This window comes from Rhinolophus sinicus, chromosome 3 (genome assembly GCF_057876585.1).
Source record: "Rhinolophus sinicus isolate RSI-liver-muscle chromosome 3, RSI-T2T, whole genome shotgun sequence".
NCBI classification, from domain to species: Eukaryota; Metazoa; Chordata; class Mammalia; order Chiroptera; family Rhinolophidae; genus Rhinolophus; species Rhinolophus sinicus.
This window is the reverse complement of record NC_142503.1, coordinates 33562916-33587731: the sequence shown is the minus strand read 5'-3', so window position 1 is coordinate 33587731 and position 24816 is coordinate 33562916. Positions and strand designations below refer to the sequence as shown.

The 24816-nt window shown below is 34.8% G+C and overlaps 1 protein-coding gene across 5 annotated transcripts in view; it reads left to right on the top strand.

The window, feature by feature from the left end:
* ARL15 (ARF like GTPase 15) overlaps positions 1 to 24816 on the top strand; it is a 381154-nt gene that overhangs the window by 188786 nt on the left and 167552 nt on the right. For 4 of the 5 annotated variants that reach the window (XM_019756151.3, XM_019756149.3, XM_019756150.3 and 1 more), the window contains one exon: positions 6067 to 6275. In XM_019756151.3, coding sequence (XP_019611710.1) covers positions 6067 to 6275 — 209 coding nt within the window. Of the gene's footprint in view, positions 1 to 6066; positions 6276 to 17735; positions 17825 to 24816 lie in introns of all 5 variants that reach the window. The other variant, XM_074328946.2, reaches the window with a different exon arrangement.

Sequence of the window (24816 nt, the reverse complement as noted above, 5' to 3'; positions counted from 1 at the left end):
AGTGTTTTTTGACTCTTTGAAAAGCAAAACAGAATAGTGTATCTCCCTTCAAAGAACTTGACTTTTAATCTTTACATTTTTATGCATTGTATTGACCATTTAGGGAGAGCTTAATTTACTCTATGATATTTTGGCTTTTTGTGTGTGCGTGTGTGTGAGTATGTGGGGGAGGGGGCAGTCCATAATAAAAGGTTGAGTTTAGATATGTATTTCTTATTCCTTCTGAATCCTTAGTATTTCAGTTTTTAAAAACAGATTGAGTCTGTTTTACAGAAGAAAAGAGTCAAAGGAATCACCAATCAGGGAGACTGAGATTCCATAGATGGGAGGAATAAAAATGAATTTGAAATGACTTTTCTCTTGCTGCTCCTTTCCTTCTCCTGCTCTTCAAACATTTTCTCTCCATGCTAGACACCACTCCTCTTAAAGTAATACCACCGAGGTAACCTTTGTTCTGAGGATGCATCCTTCTCTAAGATTTGAAGACCCATTTACCATTCATTTCTCCAAAATGGACTCCCGTTATGGGTCTCCAATCACATTAAGTTTTCCAGAGGGAAATTATGCTTATTGTCTGTCATTTTTCTTAAGGCCGTGGAAAGAGAATGGAAAGGAGACAATCTGTACTTCTGATCCTGACTCTGTCTGCTGTCACAGCGTGACTGACAGCAGTGGAGATCGTCATCCTGGTTAGCCTATTGCATAGCCCTTTGGCAAACCGTCTTTGGACAGAGGTGACTGCACCTGCTTCTATGCCAGCAAAGATACATGCTTTTCCTTGTAGAGATAAGATGAGATGTCTCTGTAACTACTCCTGTCAGCCGTACGTAATGGAAATACCTAGAACGCACTGTCCAATGCAGTAGCCACTAGCCACATGTGGCATTTTAACATTAAGTTTAAGTAAATGAAAATAAAATAAATTTAGTTCTTCCTTTGCACTGGCCACATTTCAAGTATCCAGTAGCCACATGTGCTAGTGGCCACTATATTGGAAAGTACAGATATACGACATATATATAATTTTTTTTCATCACAAAAAGTTTAATTGGACATCGCTGGTCTAGATTTCAGATTTTTTTTTCATAAGGACAACTTTTGAGCAACTGTTTTTATTGTTGACTGCTGCATATTCTTATTATTTTTCAGCTTACTGAGTCCATCATTTAAAGAACAGCTCCTTTAAGGAACTTATTCATGGCCTGTTAATTGACCTGAGGGGAATAAGCATCCTTTTGGCTGTAAATAATCTAACATTGGCTTGAATGATGGGCATTTCTTGTGTTTGCAGAATTAGGAGTCCTTATAACGTAGGGGTGGCTTCTGCTGCTCAGCAGTGTTCTCAAGGACCCAGGCTCTGTCTTCCCATTCTGACATCTTCACTATGTTGATGGTCTCCTTCCAGGTTGTTAGATGGCTAATGCTGCTCAAAGCATCACTTTATCACCTAGTGAGATCCAAAAGCTAGATGAGAGAGAAGGCGCTCTTAAGGCATCTTTCTTTTTATTGAGGAGCAAAATCTTTTCCCGCAGTTTCCAGCAGACTTTTGTTGAGTCTCAGTTCACCAGAACTGAATCATAATGTCTCTGTGATGAGAGAGAGAGAGGCTGGCAAAATGAGTACCTGGCATTTTTGACCTCTCTAATGGTAGGCTGGCTGTGCTAGTAGAGAATGTAAGCACTCTGAAAACTGAAATTTTGGTCTGTTTTGTTTCCTTCTGTGTCCGCAGCACCTAAGATGGTGCCAGGTACTCAGTAAATATCTGTTAGAAAAATGATTTAATGAATGAGAGAATGTTACCGAAGTCCATAGTGTGCAACAGATATGAACCAGCACAGTGGTGACAAGTTATGCTTCTGTCTTCTCCCTCCACTCGTGTTGTGGGACTTTGTCCCAGGCTGTCCTGGTTGATTGGTTCTCAGAGTGAACTCTTAGATTCCCATGGGTTCCTTTACAACTTTTTGTAAGGCATTATCAGACCTTGGGTGGTGAGGACATTTGGCAACACTTTTCCACCCAACGTCCCTATTGGTAAGATTACCCCTTTGTTTTTTAACCTAAATGTATGAAATACAGACCAGATTTGAGTTTGATGCTTAACCTTTTTTTCTAACAATTGTAATTTAAGTGACACAGCACACAATTTTCAGTCATTGGAATAAGAGAGGCTTCAGATTGCTATTACATATGAAGTTCTGTGTGTTACTCCTTTTGGATTTGATTTATGGGTTAGGAGTGTTGGGATATAGACATCAAACAGGTGTTTTTGTTTTTCCCAGTTAGGCTCACTTCTCAAAGCACCTGTCAGCTGGGATGATGACACAGCCATGTCTCATTTTAATCTGTTGACTAAGTTCCACTCTGCTGGACTAAACAATTGTGTACCACCCTTCACCCCACTGCTGGTTTCCTTGGCCACAATCTGGGTTTAGGCTTCAGCTGACTAAAGCCATTGTATAGGAGAACTGGAATTTGGAATGCCAGCCTGTGTTTGTGATGAAAGTTAGAAATGCTAAGATTAGGCAGATGACTATGTAGCAGGAGATTTAAAAAAAAAAGCGTCTTTTACTTTTATAATAATGTATTATTCATATACTATGTCATATAAGGGACAATTTTTAAAGTTATGGTATTTCTATTTGGGTTTTTTTAATCTGCCAACACAGTCATTAGACTTATTGTCATTTCATCTCACTATTTTCAGGTACCCATTCTGCTCCTAAATGTGGTAGGTGAAAATAGAGTTTTCCTGTTGAAAGAGATGAACTGACAGATTAGATTTCCGGTATGTCCCATGTATTTCCAATGGACAAGTTCCATTAAAACATGCAGCCAGTATTATTCTCTTTGTACTTGACGCCCTAGGCACCCTTTAATGCTGTGACCTTATTTGTTCCCTCCGCCATATTTGCAGGTCCTCACTGTAATTAGTATTACTTTACAGGATTTCAGTGTTTGAGCTAAGAGGAATAATGGCTTTCTAAATATTTCTTAAAGGTTTCAGTGAGACGTACAGAATAGGTACTTACAGTACTATTCACTGAGTTAATTGGTTGGGAAATGTTCTTGGACATGTTCCCACTATGAGCATTAATATATATATATATATATATATAGGCACGTAGGTACCTTTTATTCTAACAGGTTCCTATTTTTGTCCCTGTTAGCTTTTCTGGTAGTAGAATTCCTTATTTGGCTTCTTCATCTTTCTGGTCAATGATCCTTCCACTTCAATTACATTAGACCTAACTATACTTTTAAGTGTGTAAAAGTGGCACATTATGTAATTGTTTTTTTGTCTTGGTTTCCTTATTGATAAAATGGGGGTGATAACAGTACCTACCTCATAAGACTGTCATGTAAAACACTCAGCACAACCAACATTTTAAAACTACACTTGGTCAATTGCACCTGTTGGTTGACTATGGATACAAAAGTTGGGCCAAATCAATGAAAGAATTCTGTGAGCATTTAATGAGCGCAATAGAATTTACAGTAGAGCATGTTGCTTATATTCTTATTATATGATAATTGTGTGTTACACATTCTTTATGTTAGTAACATTTATAATAACCTTATGTATGGATACATATGCACACAATATCTTTATTGTTTTAGGCAGTCACCACCAGTTAACCGTGCCTCGACTTTTGCTCCTCAGTCTTATGGATGGTTCTCTAGCATATGGATAATGCCTAGATGTAGCCTGTAGCAGATGCAATTGGTATCCTACCCAGATCTCCTTTACTGGGCCAGTGCATCCATCTCCCAGCTGCTGTGGGTACTGGCTGGCTGCTAATGACTCACACCTGTAGCTTTCTCCAGAGACCTTGGCTGACAGTAATTGCCTCAACCAAACATACTTGAGAGATTATGAGATCATGCCCCAAGCCCCTCCTGTTCCCTAGGGGTGGCTCATAGCCAATGACTAGTCAGGGGCATAACAGTCTGGCCCCCTTGCCTTTGGACTGGACACTTCTGTAGTTCAGGGCACACTCTAGAGCTCCTATTGGATCAAGCTGTGGCTAGATTTCTGAAACCATATCTTTGCTTAGCTCCTTCCCCCATGGTAGCTTGATTCTTTCACTTCTGGTTTCTCCTGACAGCACTCTGTCTCTATCAGGTTGTCTATAATCAGGTGTACAAGAAATGCCATCACAAGTGCCGTATCTAGGGAACCTGCCCTAAGATGGTGCTCATCTCGGTACCCCTGTTATTTCTTAGTTCCACCATCACTTATGCAACCGATTCCCTATATTAAATAATCTACAGCTTAAATTCTTTTCTTTGTTGGACGCTGCTCACATCCCATATCTTTCCATTTAAGGTTACTCAAAATCAAATGCCCTTGACCTTCTTATATCCCTGGTTATTTCAGTATAGTACTATGATGGATACTCCAGATTTTAGAATCTGAAAATTAGTTTCAAAGCTGAGTCAGTTATACCTCCCTTTTAGGGTTGTTCCGAGAATTAGATGAGCTATTATTTTGAAAACACTTAGCATTGTGCCTGTAATGTAGGAAGTGCTTCATAAATGGTAGCTGTTTGGTTATTGATGTTACTTTCTTAAGAAACCCACTTTCATCTCACCCACTTTAGGTGAGATGCCTCATCTCTTGTTCCCACAGCACCTAAGAGTACCTCTATCTCAGTGCTTTATTATCCTGTATTCTAATCTTTGGATTTCTTTCCTACTTTTCCCAGAAGAAACAGGAGCTGCTCGGTGTTATCCAGTCATGTATTGGCTCTTCAGGAGAAAAAAATACCTGATATATAGCTTTTTTAATGTTCATGGTGAAAATACTCCTACCCTATCCAATTTCAAGCTACCAATATGATGTCCTTGAACACAGAGTTGGGAAGAGATGCATGCAATTGCCACTCAGTGCACACCAGCTCCATTTACCACTCTTTGTATCACTAATACTTAGCACGTTATGTCCAACCTCAGAGCTAGATGTTCAATAGATGCCTAAAATATAGTTGTTAACTGGTTAAGACTTGATCATATGCACTGAATTGGTAAAATACCTTTATCTATTTTTTTTATATACCCAATAAAGCCTGCCATTCCCCAACACCCTCCCCCCCACCGTCCCACCCCCTCCCACAAATTGTCATGAATCAAAGTGAAGGAAGCCATCATCATGATGTTGTGGGAAATGCATATGCCCTCCCTGGGCAGGTTGTCTCCTAACTCAAATGCCATTCTCAAGTTTGTGATTTAGATCTATGAATGGGGATTAGTCAGTTCACCTCTCTTGGCCTCAGTTTCCTCAAAAAGTTGGACTGGACAGTCTCTCGAGTTCCTCCTAGTCTCAAAATTCATAAAGCTTATTTAGTGTATAACTTCATTTCCTCCTCCTTTCATTTTAGTCCTGTATTGAACATTTAGTTAAACATTGTGCTGGATATTGTAAATACACAGAGGAATAGTATGTGGCCCTAGATGATGAGAATCTCAGTGTCTTTTCTATGAACATCCCAACATATCGAGACCATGAGTGTGCTCATTGCTGAGTGGGGTTATGCAAATGTACCGAGGGCCAAGATTTTAGTTTGTCATAAATTTCAGCACTTTGACACACACAGGTAGTGTGCTAATAGCTTTAACTTCATCAATGAAATTAAACAAGGTCAGCAAGTAGTTCTTTCAGGAAATGTCACCAAGCTAATATCAATGGTCCGGAGAGACGCCCCGGTGAACAGCTAGGTTACAGTGCTCGGTAGGTTTAAACTTAACTTCTAGAGAGTGTTGTTTATTTAGGACTATAAAGCAAAATCTGAAAACATTCTTTTGAGTTTAAGTCTAAGCAGTATTTATCCTCGTTCTTTGCCACATGTTTGGATAAGAAAGGAATGAAGAATGACTCTTAAACTTCTGTGTTCTCCTTCAAGGTCCCATCCACCCATGGGTACTGATGTCGTCTTTATTCTCATCAAAGGTGATCTCTGCACTTAATTTTTAAAAGCAACATGAGTTTCCAACAGGAGTTACTGCTGGGAACATTTTTCAGTTGCTGAAAGCTATTTTTAAAAAGAGAATTTGTTTTGTTTTTGACAGGGGCTGATAATATCCGGAAATACTGGAGCCGCTACTACCAAGGATCTCAAGGGGTCATATTTGTATTGGACAGTGCCTCTTCAGAAGATGATTTAGAAACTGCTAGAAATGAACTGCACTCAGCTCTTCAGCACCCACAGTTATGCACTTTACCCTTTTTAATATTGGCCAATCATCAAGACAAGCCAGCTGCTCGATCAGTACAAGAGGTACGTCTCATTAATGTGACTACTCTTTGTCTATTTGGTTTGTTGCACTTTTGCTAGCCACATTGGAATCTGAAAAGATGCCTGTAATTAAGAATATGCTGGTAATGCTGTTTTTCAACATGAAACCTTAATTTTCTTAGAAAGCAGAAAGCCTATATCAATCTGATAGGAATTATTGTTTACATGCCCAACCCCACTTGGAGAGCAAAGATTTTTTTTTTTTAACTGTTTAGCAAAAGTTAGAAGACTAATCTGAATATTTTCCTCATCTATTTTAAAGGGTTAAAGGCCTGGTTATTTAACATCTATTTCACCCCGCCAGCTTATTTAGTTCATTCTTTGTTTCTCCAGCTTTTCAAGGAACGCACCATGCGTATTGCCATGCATCACTTGCCCTCAAATGTTATGTTCTTGTCCCACTGAAACGCTCACTGTTGACTAGAAGCAGTGGGACCTATTCTGTAATCAGCCAGGCTGACAATTGATGTCTTATCTTGCAAGTTCCGTGCCACCAAGTACATTTTAATATGGACCCGTTCTTTATCCTCCTCCTTTAATTTCTTTGCTTGTATCTCTCCTATAAAAGCGTGAGACTAATTCTGGACAAATAATTAGTGTCTCACTCAGCAAAGCTTCTGATTCATGGTAATGAAGTCATAAGATATGTGAATAGTTTTCAAAACTTAACGGTGAATTTTAATCTAAGTACAGTGAAATCGAAACTTTTGATGGATTCCTTTACATCATAACTTGCAGGATACGTTTTCCCCCTTCCTTCAGAAAATTGTGTGCTTCCTTTAGTGACTTTGGAATAAGATGATTAATAGGAATGACGTTGCTCTTTAGTTTGAAAATGCATGAGAAGCCAAGGACACCAACATGTTCTGACTGCAGACCTCCCTCCCGGGGTCGGGCCCATGGGCAAATCGCTTTGTTCCTGTGCCTGTCTTCTCACCTGTAAAATGGGAATGATGCAATTTTTTTATGAAAAGTGAGTGGGATTAATTTGGATAATTCACTTTGAAGTTTTAAGTACTAAGTATAAGAGGGACCATAGATAGAGAATTTTTAAGTTTTGGAAAAATCATAAAGAAGGCAAGGGTTTCTTATTAAACAGAAATCGTGTCTATCTTTAGTTGCCTCGTTCAGCATTAAGTAGTTAGCACCCTTTCCCTTTTTCAGATTTTGTGAAATACATTATAGATAATATTAAGTGATTACGATGGAAAAAAATAAGCAGTACAAATCTATTCAGAGAGTCATGAATGTGCAGATCTTCAGTATTGTAATTGCGGTGCCTTCCTGATCTCTTCTTAAGACTTTAGATAAATCTTTTAACTTAGCACCAGTTTTTCTGTCTGTAGAATGGATATAATAGTATATAATGATGGGTAGTTATGAGTGTTAAGTTAGTCTATCATGATAAGGTGCTTTGCTGAAAATGTATTGTTATTCTGGGTTCATTGTGGGAAATATGTATATATGTATTATAGAATACACATAGACAGTATAGCATTTTGTGTGAATATAATATGTAATACATATATAATAAAGCACATAATATGAAATGGATATAATACAAGTGACATTATAACTTCAAATCACTTTATTCAAATTATGAACAATAGCTGCAAAGATTTTTTTCTTTCAAATTAATTCAACTGTATATCTGTTTTCCATAGATACCATAAAATTAAAACTAACGTTCTTTAAACCTAACATATGACTCCTGATAGTCATCCATAGGAAATAAAGACTGTGACATTGGGTAAAGGAAACTTTTAATTAATTGCTTAGGAGTATGCGTTGTATGTGTTGGCCGGCTATATCTCCCAGGAAAAGGACAAATATCTTTTTGTGATTCATCTTTTAGTAAGACAGAGACTATAGATACAGAGTAAATCAAAGGTATAATTTAAAAATTATTCTAAATTTGTATATTACTGGAAGCATACATGACTTTGACTTTCCTTTTTATATCAATTTTAAATGAATTTTCCTAAAATTTTTGCTTTGTGATAGAACTTGTAAATACTACTTTTAAGTACTGCTTTAAGTAAAGCATTTTCCCTATTAGTCTATAAACACATACTATACCAAGTGTGTGTTAACATTTTAGAATGCTTTAATCGAATACACAAACAAATTCTGTTATAGGTCTTGAAGTCTGTCAAAACATTATGAAGCACCCATACTTTACATTTGGGAGAAAAAGAAATGGAAACTTCCTATTTTTTCCATTCCTTGAATGACAAAGTTCTCTCAGTATTGTATTTGGATGCCTTATTGAAATACTCCCTGGAATGTTTTAGGAATTAACGCAATACCTTACTGTTAGCATAAAAATGGAATTGTGAAACTGAATCTTAAACTTTTTATAAACAATAACCTCAAAATGGTGGGAGTAGGCATGGGTAGAGGAGAAAGAAGATGATTGAAAAGTGAGCAAAGATACGTTACTTGGAATATGTTTAGAAGTGGTCATCTGTTTATTGCTCTTTCTGTCCTTATCATAAAGGTATTACATGCCCTGTGCTGTGTTGCTTATAAGCACCTTTTATTCATTCATACCTGTTAACTTGTGTGCATTTTGTAGAATTCCCAAACGCTAAAAAGGTTACGTTTTGCTCTGCAAAATACCTCTGAATTTTAGGCAAAATTGTGTTCTTTTAGAATCAGGGAAAAGTGCATTCAATTTATGAAAAAGCACTGAACAATTCTTTGATGCAGTTAGGAAAAGATGAATCCCTCCCCCACATTGAAATTATTACATTTTTGTGCTGAATGCATTATGCAAAATGTTTGCAATTATTTATCCTGCCACTGGAATAAAACTTTAAGAATTCATTAGTCATTTAATGAGGATACCACAATATTGTTGCGTTTAGAAGCCGGTAGAACCTGGTAAAATCCAAAGAGAAAGCTGAATTACCACTGGGATTCCAACAGAGGATGAAAATCATCAGGAAGTAATACATATTTCGTTCTGTCCTCTATGCTATGAGCGTTGCTATGTTTGTGTAGAGAACTGAGTTAAGATAGAAAGACAATGGTTAAAATTACTTTGTAACCCACAGACAGAGGGCAACATGCCCAATTATTTTGTTGCCATATTATAAATGCAAGTGGAGTCTTGTACATTGCATAGTTTCCCTTTCTGTAATATACCTGGTAATGACCTGTGTTTAACTTAACCAGAATTTTAAGATTTTATATCTTGAGAATTGATAGTAGAAACTTTTTTTTTTTTTTTAAACAAATCAGTCTTTTTTTTAAATAGCAAAGCACTGGGAAAAAGAACACCCTTTACATACTGTCTGAAAGCCAAGCAGTTCTTGCAACAGATGTTTGTTGTATTCACTTTGGGGAGGTGTAGTTAGCACAGTTTTCCAGAATTTACTCATAATCAACTATTTTTCTCTATAGAAAGCATAATGTAAAAAATCTATAATTGTGTCAAGTGACCCACTTGGTTCATTAGGGAAAATTCTGGTCTAACTTACATGATAAAGCTTTAAAATGAGACTCATCTTAAGGGTAATTAGGTTGTTTGTTTTTTTATTTGTATTGAATTGTAATTGTATATAATTTGTTTTACAACTCCCATAGGAGAGCATACTTCAGTTCTGAAGTTATATAATAGATGAGGAGGATTTTATGAGAAGTTAAGTTAATATAGTAGCCAATAAATGTAATCCTATTTTCCCTTTACACAGTTGCCGATCGTGATTCTTTTACCTCCTAGCTTTTTAAAATCTGATTTTCATTTTATTGGATATTACCATGTCTTATAAAATCACACATTTTGTCAACATGAAAGGAATAGTTCATCCTTTCAGCAGTGTAATCTGATTTTATATTTGTCCATATCCTTAACCCAAAAATATTTAACTTTTTCAGAAATACTGTGTTAACTGCTTGTCCAATGCTTTTTTATTAAAGCAAATATTAAGAAATGTAAAAACTGTAGAACATGGATCTTTGAAGTGGAATTATAAGGTCAAAAGACTCTATTGATTCCATGGCTCATTAATTGTAGCACAGGAAAATCCAGCTTCTAATTTAGGATGTCAACGTTAAAGTTAAAATTTGTGATCAGGCATTTCTCAATTTTCATGCAATTGTAATTCAGTTTGCTATGTGATATACATAGAATGTGGTGTTCTATTTTAAAATAATGGAATATAAATATGAAAAAAGTATTTGCAAGTATTTCTGTAATGATATAAACATTACATTTTTAGTTTTGATTATGAATATTCATATTTTTGAACAATACTTTCAATATTCAGTGTATCATGAATAGTTTATCTAGTCCTCATTTTTTAGTCTATAAATATCTTTCTGGAAGAGAGTGCTAGTATATGTTTTATGTTGTTTTACTATGATACTTAATTCTAATTACTTGTTTATAGATAAATATTTCTACAATGAGCACTTTTTTCCCTTCCTGCAAAGAATCAGAGAGTGCTTTGAAGGATGAAAATCTTTGGACAGTGTTTGTCTGTACATAATAAGCCTGTAGATTAAATTTTTATTTTATATTTATATTGCTTGACAGAGCAGTTCTGTTTTGGTAGCCCTGTGAAGTAGCAAATATCATCTGATTTTACATGATAAATCTTTTATTAGAAAATGCAAAGCAGTGTTTAAATCACATTAACTACTTAGCTTAATTTAATATTTCTTTCTGTATATGGAGTGAAACGTGCGTGTGTTTGTAAAATAATCATTGTAAACTGTTGTATACTTAAACTTTAAGAGCCTTCCAAGTATCTTGACCTGACTTTTGGCAGCATTTTAGAATACTGATTTGATTTCACATAGAACAGTGTACATACCTATTGTATGAGCAGTTTGAAAATTCCCTTATGGGATGTATACTTATTCTAAAATGATATGCGATACAAATTATTTTTTGTCCATTCCTTACAGATGTACTCCATTCTGTTACAGTTTAATCTTGAGGAAACAATGAGAGGGTTTGGAAGTCAATTTTCCACTGAATGACTCAGTTATCTCCTGAAAATGTTTACTAACTTGCAAGAGAAGCTAAAATAGCAATAATTTCAATAGTTACAAAAGTGTCATTATTATAAATACATTTTTTAATTTATTATAAATAACTTTTAGCTGAGAATATTAAAACAGCCAGCATACTTTATTTATTGTACATTCATAGACTTTTATATGCATTCTTTGAAAAATTTAATTTGTCTATTTGATTTCACTGATTCTGAATCTAGCCATTTTAATCAAACCATTCAAGAGAACCCTATTTACTTGTGCTTGCACCCACCGGCAATATTATGAGACTGTGCCCTGCCCACTGAAAGCTATATACTTCCCATTAACAAATATATTACATAAGAAAGTTCCATTCTATCAAGAACATTATGTAGGCGGGATAACAAAGTAATACATTTGAAAATATAACAATATGTGCCCTAAATTATTCATTTTGTTCTCTTATAAAACCCCAATTTCTTTCCACTTTCTTTCTTTATTCAGTTACATACATATCTTTATTTTATGTAAAGCTGGCAAATTTTGGAATTGCTTCCAATTCCTACTCTTTTTTACTTTCCATAAACGGATATTTCAGTACGCAATTCTACCAATTCTGCCTCTGCAATACTTTTCAGTTTCTAAGTTGTTTATGTTCCCAGACCTTCCTCTTTCTCCCTCTGTCTTTACACAGATCAGATAGGACAGACTTCCTATGTGTTTTTCATGATACCCATATTAAAAACCAGTACGCTCTTCTAATTCCTTCTAGAGTCAAATGAAACACCACAGATCTTACACGTTAATGTGCTTGATCATTGAATTCCCTTTTCTGACTCATGTTCGTCTATCACGCATTATTCCTGTTGTCCTAGGAAAACCACCTGAAGATCACGTGTCACATCACAAATTTTTTCTGAACACCCATGGCTGAGCCAGGTGCTCTCCTTCTGACTTGCCAAGGCATACTAGGCTTATCCTAATAACAACATTAAACTTAATTGCCTATTGATCTTTCTGTCGATCCCTCAGGATTGTATGCTCCTTGAAGGACGGGAATTCTGGCTTGTTTGTATCTCTGTGCTCAATATATGTTCTTTGAATGACTTACAACCTCTGTGTCTTACCATACATGTTCCCTGATGGCTTAACACCATCAGCTCTGTCTAAATTGTCTTAGTCTCTCTTTACCCAATCTGACTCATCTGTTTCCATCCTTGAATAGAAATATTTTCTTTTTCCTCTATTTCACACCTGGGCTTAGAATATTGCTCATAAACCACATCTTCCATGAACTCTCACTACTCTGTGTTAATGTTTTTTAAAAGCTTTAATCTGTTAATTACCATACTTAAAAATGATTATTTTCCTATATTTTTATTTACTCTTTGTGTTTGTCCACTTGAGGATCTTGCTTACAGCAGGTTACTATCTTCCCAAAGTCCCTCAGAGAAAGTGACAGGACATCTTGACCAAGTAATAGTTTTTGATGTTTTTACAAATTGCCTAAATTTTAACTATATAGAGCTTATTTCAATTGCTGGCATAACACACTATCTTTTGCTGTTTATATTTCTCATGCGGGTAGACTGGTATAGGATAAAGCTCTATGGAAACATAAATGAAGTGGTTTTAAAGCAGTGAATTCAATCTAATAAAAACAAATTTAGCTTTGAATTAATAAGTTTTTATTACATTAGTGAAACTTAGAAGAATTTTTAAAACTCTTACATTTAACACTTTTTCTACGTATATTTAAATGAAACTATTATTTTGCTTCTTTTGGGGTCTTTTTGAAGCAATATATGTTTGAGTGTTTGTAATGGTGAGCTTCACCCTTTATATCTGTATTTCAATTCTGTGTTTTGTAAAAATTCGTATTTCATTAACCCTCATTTAACAAAAGCAACAAATGATTCTGAAGCAAAGCTTACAGAACCATTTCCTTGTCCCATTCATTCATTCATTTTGCAAAAGAAAACTCACTTGGTGCACTGCACATTCCATAGCTTACAAAGTTAATAAAACATTTGTTGAGTTAAATTAATTTGAAGATGGACACATAGTTAATGTCAGCAAGGTGCTTTGAAGATAAAAAGCACAATAAGCGTTAGTTATTATCATTATGATAATTATTATCATTATTATTATTACATAGTGTCTGCTTAAAAATACCTTTGGTTACTCTGGGATGGCTGAAACTAATGAGAGGGGTTAATCTGCTGGATTTTATCCAGAAATAAGGATTTGAGACATAATGCACTGAAGCGTTTTTGTTTTTTCTTAGTAGATCAAGGGATATGTTTGTTTATTCTCTTCCCTAAAGAAAAATAAACTTCCTGTAATGCAGAAGCATCAGAACTCATTTTGAGTAGTTTGAATGTTTTCTTATGTAATTTCTACAAAGATGTCTGAGGAGTAAGTGGAGGTCTTCTGAAAAGGCTCTAAAAATATAGGCATTGATATCTAAATAGCCAAAATCCTTTATTTCTTAGTTAACTATTTCTGAGTTGTATGGAGCTCAAAATTATAATTTTTACATACTAAAAAAGAGAATAGAACATAATTACGGGAAGGATATATGAAAGCTTAGTTCTTATTACAAAAAATAAAAAATTATATCTTTGAAGTTACAAAAATCACTATAACTAATTACATAAACTATCTCCCATGAGAGTATTTTAAGGAGGATTCTTTAGATTATTCCTTAGAAAGAAGACTTTAAGATTAAGCCATATTTCTAACAAGACACTGCAAAGATCATTACCACAAGTCAGAGAGAAAGGAAATACTGAAACGTTTTAACAGGCAAATGTACGAAAGTCAAATGTACACCCAGCCTCACAATCAGGACATTAGTGACATGTCTGAAGAAGACATTCCCTAATATTATTGCAAATTAAATAAGAAAAGACTTCAAGAGAATGAAAAGAGAAAAGGTGCCTGGAGCCAATGAATTACAATTGACAACCTAAAGGCAGTTGAAGAACCAATTGCTAGAGTGATTGCAAAGCTATTCATAGTGTGCAACAGACAGAGCACACCAGAAAGCTGGAACAATGCCTTCAGTTCAGCAATATTGCTTCAAAAGAATGGAAAGAGGGGAACGGGAAGAGCCACTGACCCTGAGACCAATTTCCAGGCAGCTGCACAAACTATATACTGTAATTAAAGGTTTTGACCAGTAATCACAGCAAAGCCAGACTACAGAAAGTCTAGGGAACCAGCAAGGTTTATAATGAGGTAGACATCCTTAACTTAAAGCATGGAAAAAGCAGGTAAGAAAACCAGTCCATTTCTGGCAGTGACTTTGAAAAGCTCTGCTGTATTAGCACTAATAGAAAAATCACATTTTGTTGACCTTCCTACAAGAACAAAAACATGTAAGAAAAGATATCTGCTTTCATCTTTTGAAATGAATAGAATACTCTGCTACTTAGAAGCAGGCGTTTTCTCCTTGCCACTTTATTTTTTTTTTCTTTACCAATGAATTGCATGTGCCTTTGATGGAAACTATGAACTAGACATGTGCAGTGGTACATACAATAGACTGAACGCCTCTTAGAAATGGCACTCTTCCAGTGGACATGGGCTCTGGTAGAAATGAACTAATCCATACCTGAGTAATTTGTCTATGGAACCTCGTCTCTCTTTTGTTTAATGGTATCTAGAATCTCACTTTTTTTTTCTTTCTTTGGTAATATCTCTTTAGGTTGAATCCCGTATTCAGCCACAAACAACTACTATTGTTTAAATATTCAGATAACCACTTTGAGATTTATATCTTGAGAAAAGGGGTATATAGTGGTTTTGAATGAAGGTATGATGACAGTCTTTCAATAGAGAGAGGAAGGTGTTCCACCAGAGTCTTTTGAACAAAAATAGCATCTCATCTTGCAGGTGCCATACAGTTTGCTAACTGGGCTTACTGGGATCTTTGCTATCGCAATACCCAACAGTGAAGTAGGAATTACCTTCTTTATCAGAAATTCTGAAATCTAAATTTGTACACATATAAATCTTTGATGCGAAAAAAGTTTCCTACTGCTCAGTTGTAAAGGAGAAGTGGGGTTTCACTTTATTTGATTTAGGCTTATAATTTAACATATTCAAATGTCTGAATTCAGTTGTGTGAAGCACAGTGCACATACAGTTTAGTTCATTTCACACCTGAAATAAGATTATGGGGTTTGAAACAATGCTTGTTTAGGTAGCTTTTGGACTAAAATGCTCTTTCAGACAGTAAGTACCTCCATAAAATAACTGGAATTGTTTTCAAAAGTGATAATATGTGAGACCAACTAAGCCTTATGGGAAGGAGGTTCTACGTATGAACTGTGAAATAATTTGGAGGTTGCATAGAACAATATAAGTTTAACACGTAGAATTTGTAATAAATTATTTACTTTTAAACTGTGGTTATGACTAAGAGTTTGTCAAGCCAAAACAAGTCTTTATTGAAATGGGCCAGAGTGGAAAATCTGGGTAACTTGTGTATAGTTTAGACAACAAGAACAAAGAAATAATGAAATGAAAATAAGAGTTTTGGCAGGGGAAGCCTTAGAGAACAGCCGGTTGAAGAATGACAGTTGTTAACAGTGCTTAGAAAAGAAAGATGCTGCATTGAAGAGAAGATTGAATAATCGTTAGAAGGATCCTAAAATATAAGGCAAAAAAGGTCTGGAGATAAAGGCAGTATAATTTATATGCACTAAGTAGTATCTTCATTACTGTTGTTGTTGTTATTATTATTATTATGCAAAATCAAATCATTGTGCCCAAATGCCCTAATTTTCCAAAACATAAAAACATAAATTCTTAAGAATAATTTTCTTATTATATATAAAGATGTACATTTATTTAGTTCTAGAATAATTTCATTCAAAATGGTACTTGTCAAACTTACTGCAAAATTAAGTCTAAATATTTGAATTATTTAAATGTGTGGGTAGAGATTCATGAGTATAAAAATGCATGTTTTCAGCAATTTAAAAAATTTTTTCGCATATTTTTATATTGACTTTGATCTTTTTCTTTAATTAAAGCTCAAGTTTAGACATCTTCCTGTTTTTCCTTAATCAATGATGGCTTTTAGTGACTTTTATATTAATAAATGAGTTAAGCTCATTTTTAGGTTAAAAAGGGAAAACAGACTTTGAGGTAAAACAGATCACCATATTGTTTGAGGCTGTTATACGTAGTTAATAGCACATTTTTATTAATACAGCTATCTCTTTTGCACTTTACCAGAAACTCTTCTTTTTTTACATTTCATATTAAGTCTTTTAAACTCTATCAGCATAGTTTTCTGCTCTAGGGAAATATAGCCTGTTTAATGATTCTGAATATGTGGTGCCTCTTTCTTTAATTATTTAGAACATTAGTCCTAACAGTGTAGATACGGAAAGTATAGAATATTTTGTTTAATCTGTACTAATACCATATGAGGCACTAGCCATTGCTTTTTGGTAAAAAGACTAAATACAAATGTACGCTTTTATACTTTTATCTCTTAAAAATAGAATACAAAAATTGTAATTTCTTTAGCAATTGTTCTTATTTGGATTCTACTTAGTCAAAATTTTGCCCTATGGTTCTTTAGCCATAATAAAGCTGAACTGAAAAATGTATGTTATTAAAAATGTCATATTTCTAAGGTGTTAAAGCTAGAGATATGGCTGTAATTCCTAGGTTTACTTTCACTGAAATTATTTTTAGAATAACAACTCTTCTCCAATGCAGTTTATTCACAAATGTGTACAGGTTTGTGATAAACTGTAGTTGAGATTACTTGATCTGTGTCAATTAAGATATATGACTAACATCTTATAGAAATTTGGATCTCTGTGGAGTATTACATAATCTTTAAAAATCGTTTAGTCTTTAATTAATAATCTGAGTGATTAATAAAGTCACATGGTACATTTTTAAGTACAAAAAGTATATAGTGAAAAATATTTCCTTTTCTCCTCATGTACCCTCTTTCTCTCTAATTTACAACTCACTCTCAGCCTTCAGCCAGGCTATGTTATTATAAAACTTTGAATATTAAAAGGTTAGAAACACCAATTTAATTAATTTTCCTTTACAACATAATGAAATATGTACTGTAAATAAATGTAATTATTTTAAAGATGGTACTTCTAAGATACTTGCAGTAAGATATTATAACCATTTTAAGAAAACGAGTTTTAATGATTTAATCTTTAGGTTGTTACCATGAGTTTTAAACAGTTTATTGAATCAAATGAGGGAAGGGGACTTAGTGGAACTCCAATTCTGATTTCATGAGGATTTATTTGATTGTAGGTGGATATGCATCTAAGGCATCATACTTTCATTATGAGAAACTTCAAACATTCAAATAAGTACAGAAAATAACGTGACAGAGAAACACATCTACCCATTACCCAGATTTAGCAACTGTTAATGTTTTTACCATATTTGTTTCAGGTCTTTCTTTTAAAGATGCATTTAAAGCCCCTTTTCCTCACTTCTTCAAAAGTGAGTGTATCTTGAAGTTGGTGTGTAACTTTCCCAAGGTACATTTTTATACTTTTGATACATATGCATGTATCTCTAAATAATATATAGTAATGTTATGTGTGATAAAAATTGACGTAAGTGGTCATATACTTTGTTGTGCTTTTATCATTAAATTTTTCGAGGTTATATGCCATCTATAAATCTAGCTTATTCATTGTCACTGATATATTATGTGCCAACAAAGGACTGTGTCATTTTACTTATTTATCCTCTCATTGATAAAGTTTCTGATTGTTTCTAGATTTTTGAGATTATAAACAAAGTTGATGACTATCTGTGTACACGTTTCCTTGCGTATCTATGCAAGCATTTCTCAAGTATATCCATGTAAAAGTGGAATTGCTGGGTCATGGGATAGACACACATTCCACTTGATGGGTATTTAATTTGGCACTTGGGGTTTGGAAATGACAAACAATAAGACTTTGAGGTCAGAATCTAGATTTAAATCCTTCTTAGTGTTGACCAGCTGAGTAATATTGGGCAAAAACTGAAATCTGTTTCCTTATCTGTAAAATGGGGATAATCCTAGAATTTACCTCAAAGCAAATAGTGAGGATTAAGTGAAGATTGAGCACAGAGTGCTCAGCCAATATTAACTGTGGCTCCTCACCGCTCCCCATCCTCTGAGCAGGAATGAGACGAGGATAAATGGCACTTATAACTGTGTCTGGTATATTGTCACGTCAGTGCTTGTTAAGTACACACAAAAAATGAAACAAAAGACCAATCCAGTTGACGCACAATATATTTATATATTTTTGAGGATGCTTAAAGGATACATTGCAAATACAAAAGAAATTAAAAGCAAAAATCAATGATGACTGTACACAACCCTTACAATTTTTATTAAATTGTATGAAATTAATTAATTTTATTTTTATCTATATGTACAGAGTTCTCATCAGAAATCATTAGCTGATAGAATGTACTTTCCTATTTGTTGTAAGGAAACCAGGAAAATCAAATCTTTGGGTGATTTTCATGTGTAAAATTTGATACTAAAGCTTGTTCTTTACAATGTTGTAGATATGTCATTCTGCTTTAATTTTTTAATATGTCAATTTTGAAAACTGTTACATTAGTAGCTTTATCTTTAAAAAGAGAAAAAAGTACAAAAGCAAGTGTAGAATGGTATACTTTGCCAAGTGTAAAAATGAGGGAGATGCTTAAACAAGCTGTGTACCTACCTGCAGATTTCTAGGCTTCTGTGAGGCCCCACAGAAGCCCAGAAATCTGCTTTTTATAGTATGTCACTTGGTGTGTTCTCATGATGTGATTGACAGGCTTGTTGTTTCCTCTCTTTGAAAGCCCAAGAGGTTACTCGGATTATTTTAGAGTGTTCATCACACCGATTCTTACTTTACTATTTAAATAGAATCGTCTCAAGCCTTAAAAGTGGATTACTTTGCATTACTTTTATTGCTTTTCAAGTGTTTTTGAAAATATTTAAGAGTCCTCCTAAAAACTGGATTTCCTGGAGTGTGTTTTCTTTGGGGGAAAATTTTAAGGCTTAGTTGTAGATTTTCCAAAAGCCCAAAACTTAACAACCAAAAGGACCTGACTGAAACAAATCACTTAATGAAAAAAAAAAAAAAAAATGAACACAGGGCGTAAGAGGAGAAAACCCATCTTATCTCTGTATTTCTTATAATAAATCAGACCTGTGTGTGTTTTTAACAAAAAAGAGGGTGTGCTTTTTTTACCCCTTCATTCTCAGTTTCTTTTGATCATTGATCTGGGTGACCCTCTGCTCAGGGTTTTTTTTCTTCATTTGACATGGACAGATTTTTGAAGTATAGCTCTCCTTTGGGAACCCCGGGGAGTTCCACTTGACTAACCTGTGATCTAATGAGCAGTAATGCACGGTTACAGTGGCCATTTTGTGTGCTTTGAGGAAGATGGCTAGACAGAGTGGGAGAAAGGCAACGATGTCTATGAGTAAAAGAGAGGCAAGGGAATCGAACAGTGTGAAAAAGACTTGTTAGCCCACATTAGTTTGCCTGATTTACTTCACAACAGGTCAGGAAAGGCCAACAGCAGGGTTGTCGTTAAATTGCAAAGTGGGAAAATCCTAGTGTTAGAAAGCTTTCAGATCTCCAAGAGCGATTAATTCCAAAGTTGGTTGTAACTCACCTTTAAATAGCAGCAGACAGGGCAGCATAGAACTTTCCTTCAGTCTTATATATATTTATGAAATAATTATGTGACCCTAGATTCTTTCTCGGTGCTGCAAGTTTTAAACATCCTGTCATGGGTAGTCCATCGTACAATGAGCTTGGATGTGAAAGACAAGCTTAAAAACTGAGCAAGTCATTGCACTTTTTTATGCCCTGTTGTCAGTCTGACCCTTAATGAGGTGCCCATGCCGTCCGTTTAGAAATGCTGTAAGAGTGCATTTGTGAAGTCCTATCCTGGTAACTGGAGGAAGCTCTGTAGTTTGTCTCTGCATGTGTACTGTGGTGTGTGTGTCTGTGGAAGTGTGCTCATGTGTATATCCTCCCCTTAGTGTATAATCAGCGTTAATTAAGAAAACCAAATTAGGTTTCAACATCTTTCTTTCCTCTACCTCAAGCTTACTCTGGTACATTTTAAATCTTACTATTGTTTATGCCTTTTAGGTGAAAGAGAATAGATGACTTACTAAAAAATACCCAAGTTCCTAGAATATGTTGACCAGCTTAAATGGGAACATGCAAGTTATTTATAATTTTTCGTCTTTTTTCCTGCACATTCAAAAGAACGTTGGAGTTTATATACTAGAAAAAAGTTAGTTATTGATCATGACACTGCTTTTGTTTGATTACCCTGTCTGTTAAGACTAGCCAATCAAAGCCATCTACCTATGGGATTAAGGAACACTTGGTAGTGCCAACCTGTCTGTCTGTCTATCTGTCTATCTATCTATCTATCTATCTATCTATCTTTCTATTTTTCTATCGATTGGTCGACTCTAAAACCTTTATTTGAGATAGAAATGGAAGCCCAACAAAGGGCAATACTCTTGCTGGATTGTGGCAGACATTACCTCACGCTCCATGATTGCTTCCTGCTTTAGGGTTAGAAAATGTATGAGGCCTAAGTGTATTCTTTGTGCCATAAGACTGCCCAGAGGATGGATTGGCCTACTGCAATCCCAGTTCAGATGCCTTGGCTGTGATAAGAATTTTGTTCAGTAGAATAAAAGTACATTAGATAGACCAAATTTCAGCCTTACTTAATGACCAGTATTTGTAGATATGCCTGCCTATCTGCAAATTGGCAAAAGGAAGTTTCCCAAAGATGAATGATACCTTGGTTCAGAATTTTAAGCATATTTTAGTGTTTTAAAAATGACATTGTTTATTTAACAAAAATCTGTGTTCATTCTCTCAACCAATCTTTTTTGCAGGCTTACTATGTGCCAAATACTGTGCAAGGGGTTGCAAAGATGAATAAGATATGGTCCCTTCCCTCAAGTTTTAGATATAACATATAGTTACAGTATATTATGATGAGAGCCAATGGAAATATGTAAAGACTCCTATGGAAACACTGAGGAGAGACTAAAATTAATGTGAACTAACACATGCATAGCACAATGTATGTTTCACATACATTATATCAGATAATTCTCTTGGCTGTCCTAGAGAGTATGGCATTATTTCCTCATCCATTTTATTAACGAAAGCCCCAGAAATAAAGTAATAAACTACCAAAGATTCAATTTGTGACCTGAACCCACGTCTTTGACTTCAACTCATTTGCTCTTTACATTCCACCACAACAATCACTTGTCATTGAATTTTTTTTTAAACAAAAAAACATTTTATTTTATTTTTAAAAATATAACTTAATTTTCTTTTTATTACTTTGAAGTCTTGAATCAAGTTTTTTTCTTGGGTGTTTCTTGCTACTTAGACAGACCCGAGCTGCCTATTTGCAGATGGGCCCTTTTTACAAATGAGCGCAATTGAAATGCGAGTAATATATTGAAGAAACTAAGCCAAGTGTGTTTCTATATATTTGTGAAACAGAGTGACTATTGTATTCCAGTACTTAGGAGAGAAAGCCTGCTGATTTGGGCTTAACTTACTGTCCAGTCCATCTTTGTTTTTAGAAATAACACAAGACTGCATTAGAGAACTAATGACACCGAAAGCAATTTCTGTAAACACCCAACCTCCTCCCTAAGCTTTTCTGGCTGTAACCCCACCTCTAGCAGCTTTCAGGCTCCATTCATTCACGTGTTTATATTCATCACTTTTATAAATGAGACACAAGAAAAAGACGGGAAGATAGAAAAAGGTCTTTGGGGCAGAGAGAACAAGTTAAGAAAAGGAGTGGGATATAACACAACATGTCATATTTTGGGAATTGTTAACCATTCTAAAATGAACAATAAATTGTCTAAATGTAAACCTTTCTGTACTTACATGGGAAATAAATAACCATCAGAGAGTTAAAAAGATGACTTTGGATTAAACCATAGTTCCTTTTTGGGTACTTCTTATTAAATACCTCTACCACATGTGATGGAAGAAAGACAGACTGGGATTTTAGATAAACTCATCTGACTTCAAAGTGGCAATGGATTCCTAAATTCTTCCTATCCTATAAAATGCTGCAGGCCCACTGAAGGATAGAGAACACATTAGAAACTATTTGTCATCTCTCAGAAAAATCCTGAATCTTGGTTTTTATACCACTGTTTTCTTCTTTGAATAGTATAGTTGTACCATATTTCTATTCCAGAAATAGTTGATATTCTTGTTAAGAAGACTGCTTAATAAGTCAACAAATATTCACAGGGGGAAAGGATCTATATTTTCATTATTGAAAACACATGGTATTCCACATGGGCAGTTTTCAAAACCGTTTGCTTCATAATGAGGTGATGGTAATTCCCTTTTAGAGATGGATAAAACGAATGATTCAGAGGGTGGTAAAAAGTTATTAATGTTGGGTGGCCAGTTAGCTCAGTTGGTTAGACTGTGGTTCTCTTAACAACAAGGTTGCCGGTTCGATCCCCACATGGGCCACTGTGAGCTGCACCCTCCACAACTAGATTTAAACAACTACATGACTTGGAGCTGATGGGTCCTAGAAAGACACTTAAAATAAATAAAAGTTAAAAAAAATTATTAATACAGCATTTCTAAAAATGCTTTAAAACTTGCATTAGGATATTTAAGAGAAAATGGTGATGGTTATTTAAAATACCTATTTGAATTATATACCCCAGTACTTTTTTTTCTGTTGTTATTTTACCTTTGTGTAGTCTCTATATCATGATTTATTTTGGGTTATAGTGTATCTCAGTTGGGAATTTCTATCTTTTTTTTTTTAATTTTAAATTCTTTTTATTTTTCAATTACAGTTGAAATACAATATTATATTAGTTTTGGGTATACAACATAGTGATTAGACATTTATATAATTTATGAAGTAATCACCCTGATACGTCTAGTACCCACCTGACACCATACATAGTTATTACAATATTATTGACTATATTCCCTATGCTGTATTTTACATCCCCATGACTGTATTTCTAACTGGCAACTTGTACATCGTAGTGAATTCAAAATCTTTAATATTGTCATATTAAAACACAATTCAGGTATTTATAACATAATTTATTTAGTAGAATTGTTCTTTTTTTCTTCACACTTGAAGAAATAGAAACGCTTTTAATGTATTGGAGAAATGTGGCAATTTTTAAGGAAATCTAAATAAAAACCTTGTAAAGACGAGTCATGGGAGACGTCAGAAATTTGGTAAACATCAAGATTAACTGGTATGACATTTGCTAAGGCAGGTGGTAAATGTCAAAAATGTATTGACTAGCCCTGTATGGCATATATGCATCAAGTCTTGAGAACCATTGTTTCTCTGGGGTATTCATCTGAAATGCCTTTCATCTGTTTCTCTAATTGTTTCACAGACTAAACCCTGTATAGAAACCTTCACTCTGAGACCACACTGAAAACACATCTGCACTTAAGGATGCAGATTTTAAAAAATGAATGTTTGTATATATCCATATAAATTGATATTTGAGATAATCTGTCTTTATAGCAGAATCTTGATACTCATCAGGATATATTCGAAACTTCCCTCCAGTAGAGAAGTCACTTAAACATTGTGTAATATTGATACTTAAGAGAGAAAAGAGTAAGTTAAAGTCATTTTTGCACATTTTACAGAAGTCACCCTTTTATTTCAAAAGAGGTTTGGTAACCCAATCAGTCTTTTAATGGGTAGAATATGTGTAGGAAGCACAGTTGTACTGGAGACCTTTACAACCCCCTTCTGCCTTTGGATTATGAGAATCAGAAGTCTACTAAAGTCTACTAGCTCTTTATTTATGGAAAGATAGTGAACAAATATAGAGTTGCTGAATGCGTGTCAGAGTGAGAAGACCATCCCCGACCCTGCAACGTCCTTACTCTGGCGTCAAATGCTGCCCAAGTTTTTTCAGTTCCCGTTAGGCCAGGTTTAGGGTGCTGGTTTGGTTTCAGAGTGAGCCCATTCTGCATCCAGAGAACACTCTGGCCTAGGCATTTTGCTCAATGCTAGAACTTCCTTCCTGTTTGAGTGATAAAATGGAGAATGTACCTTAGAACAGTGCAGACTCTCTAGATAAGACTTCTACATTCTTCCAGGGCTAAAATATACACATAAAAGTAGTCTCCTTGTGAAGCTCTATGCTATATATTCGCCATTCAACAAGAGACACTATTCTCAGTGATTACCAAGAATTCAACTGCACCTTCTTTTCAACATTAAATCTAGGGCTGCATCTTTACCATCAAAGCATGGCTTTGTGTTTGTCCATCACTCATCCTTTATGAATACTTCTTTTATATGTCTGCATTTCAGTGTGCCTATAAAATGTGTGTTTGTGTGTGGAATATGATTATGATGCAATAAGAGTTTAAAAAAAAAAAATACCCCGAAAGTGTATGAATGCTATCTCCTTCTAAGCACAGAGAGTTTTTTAAAT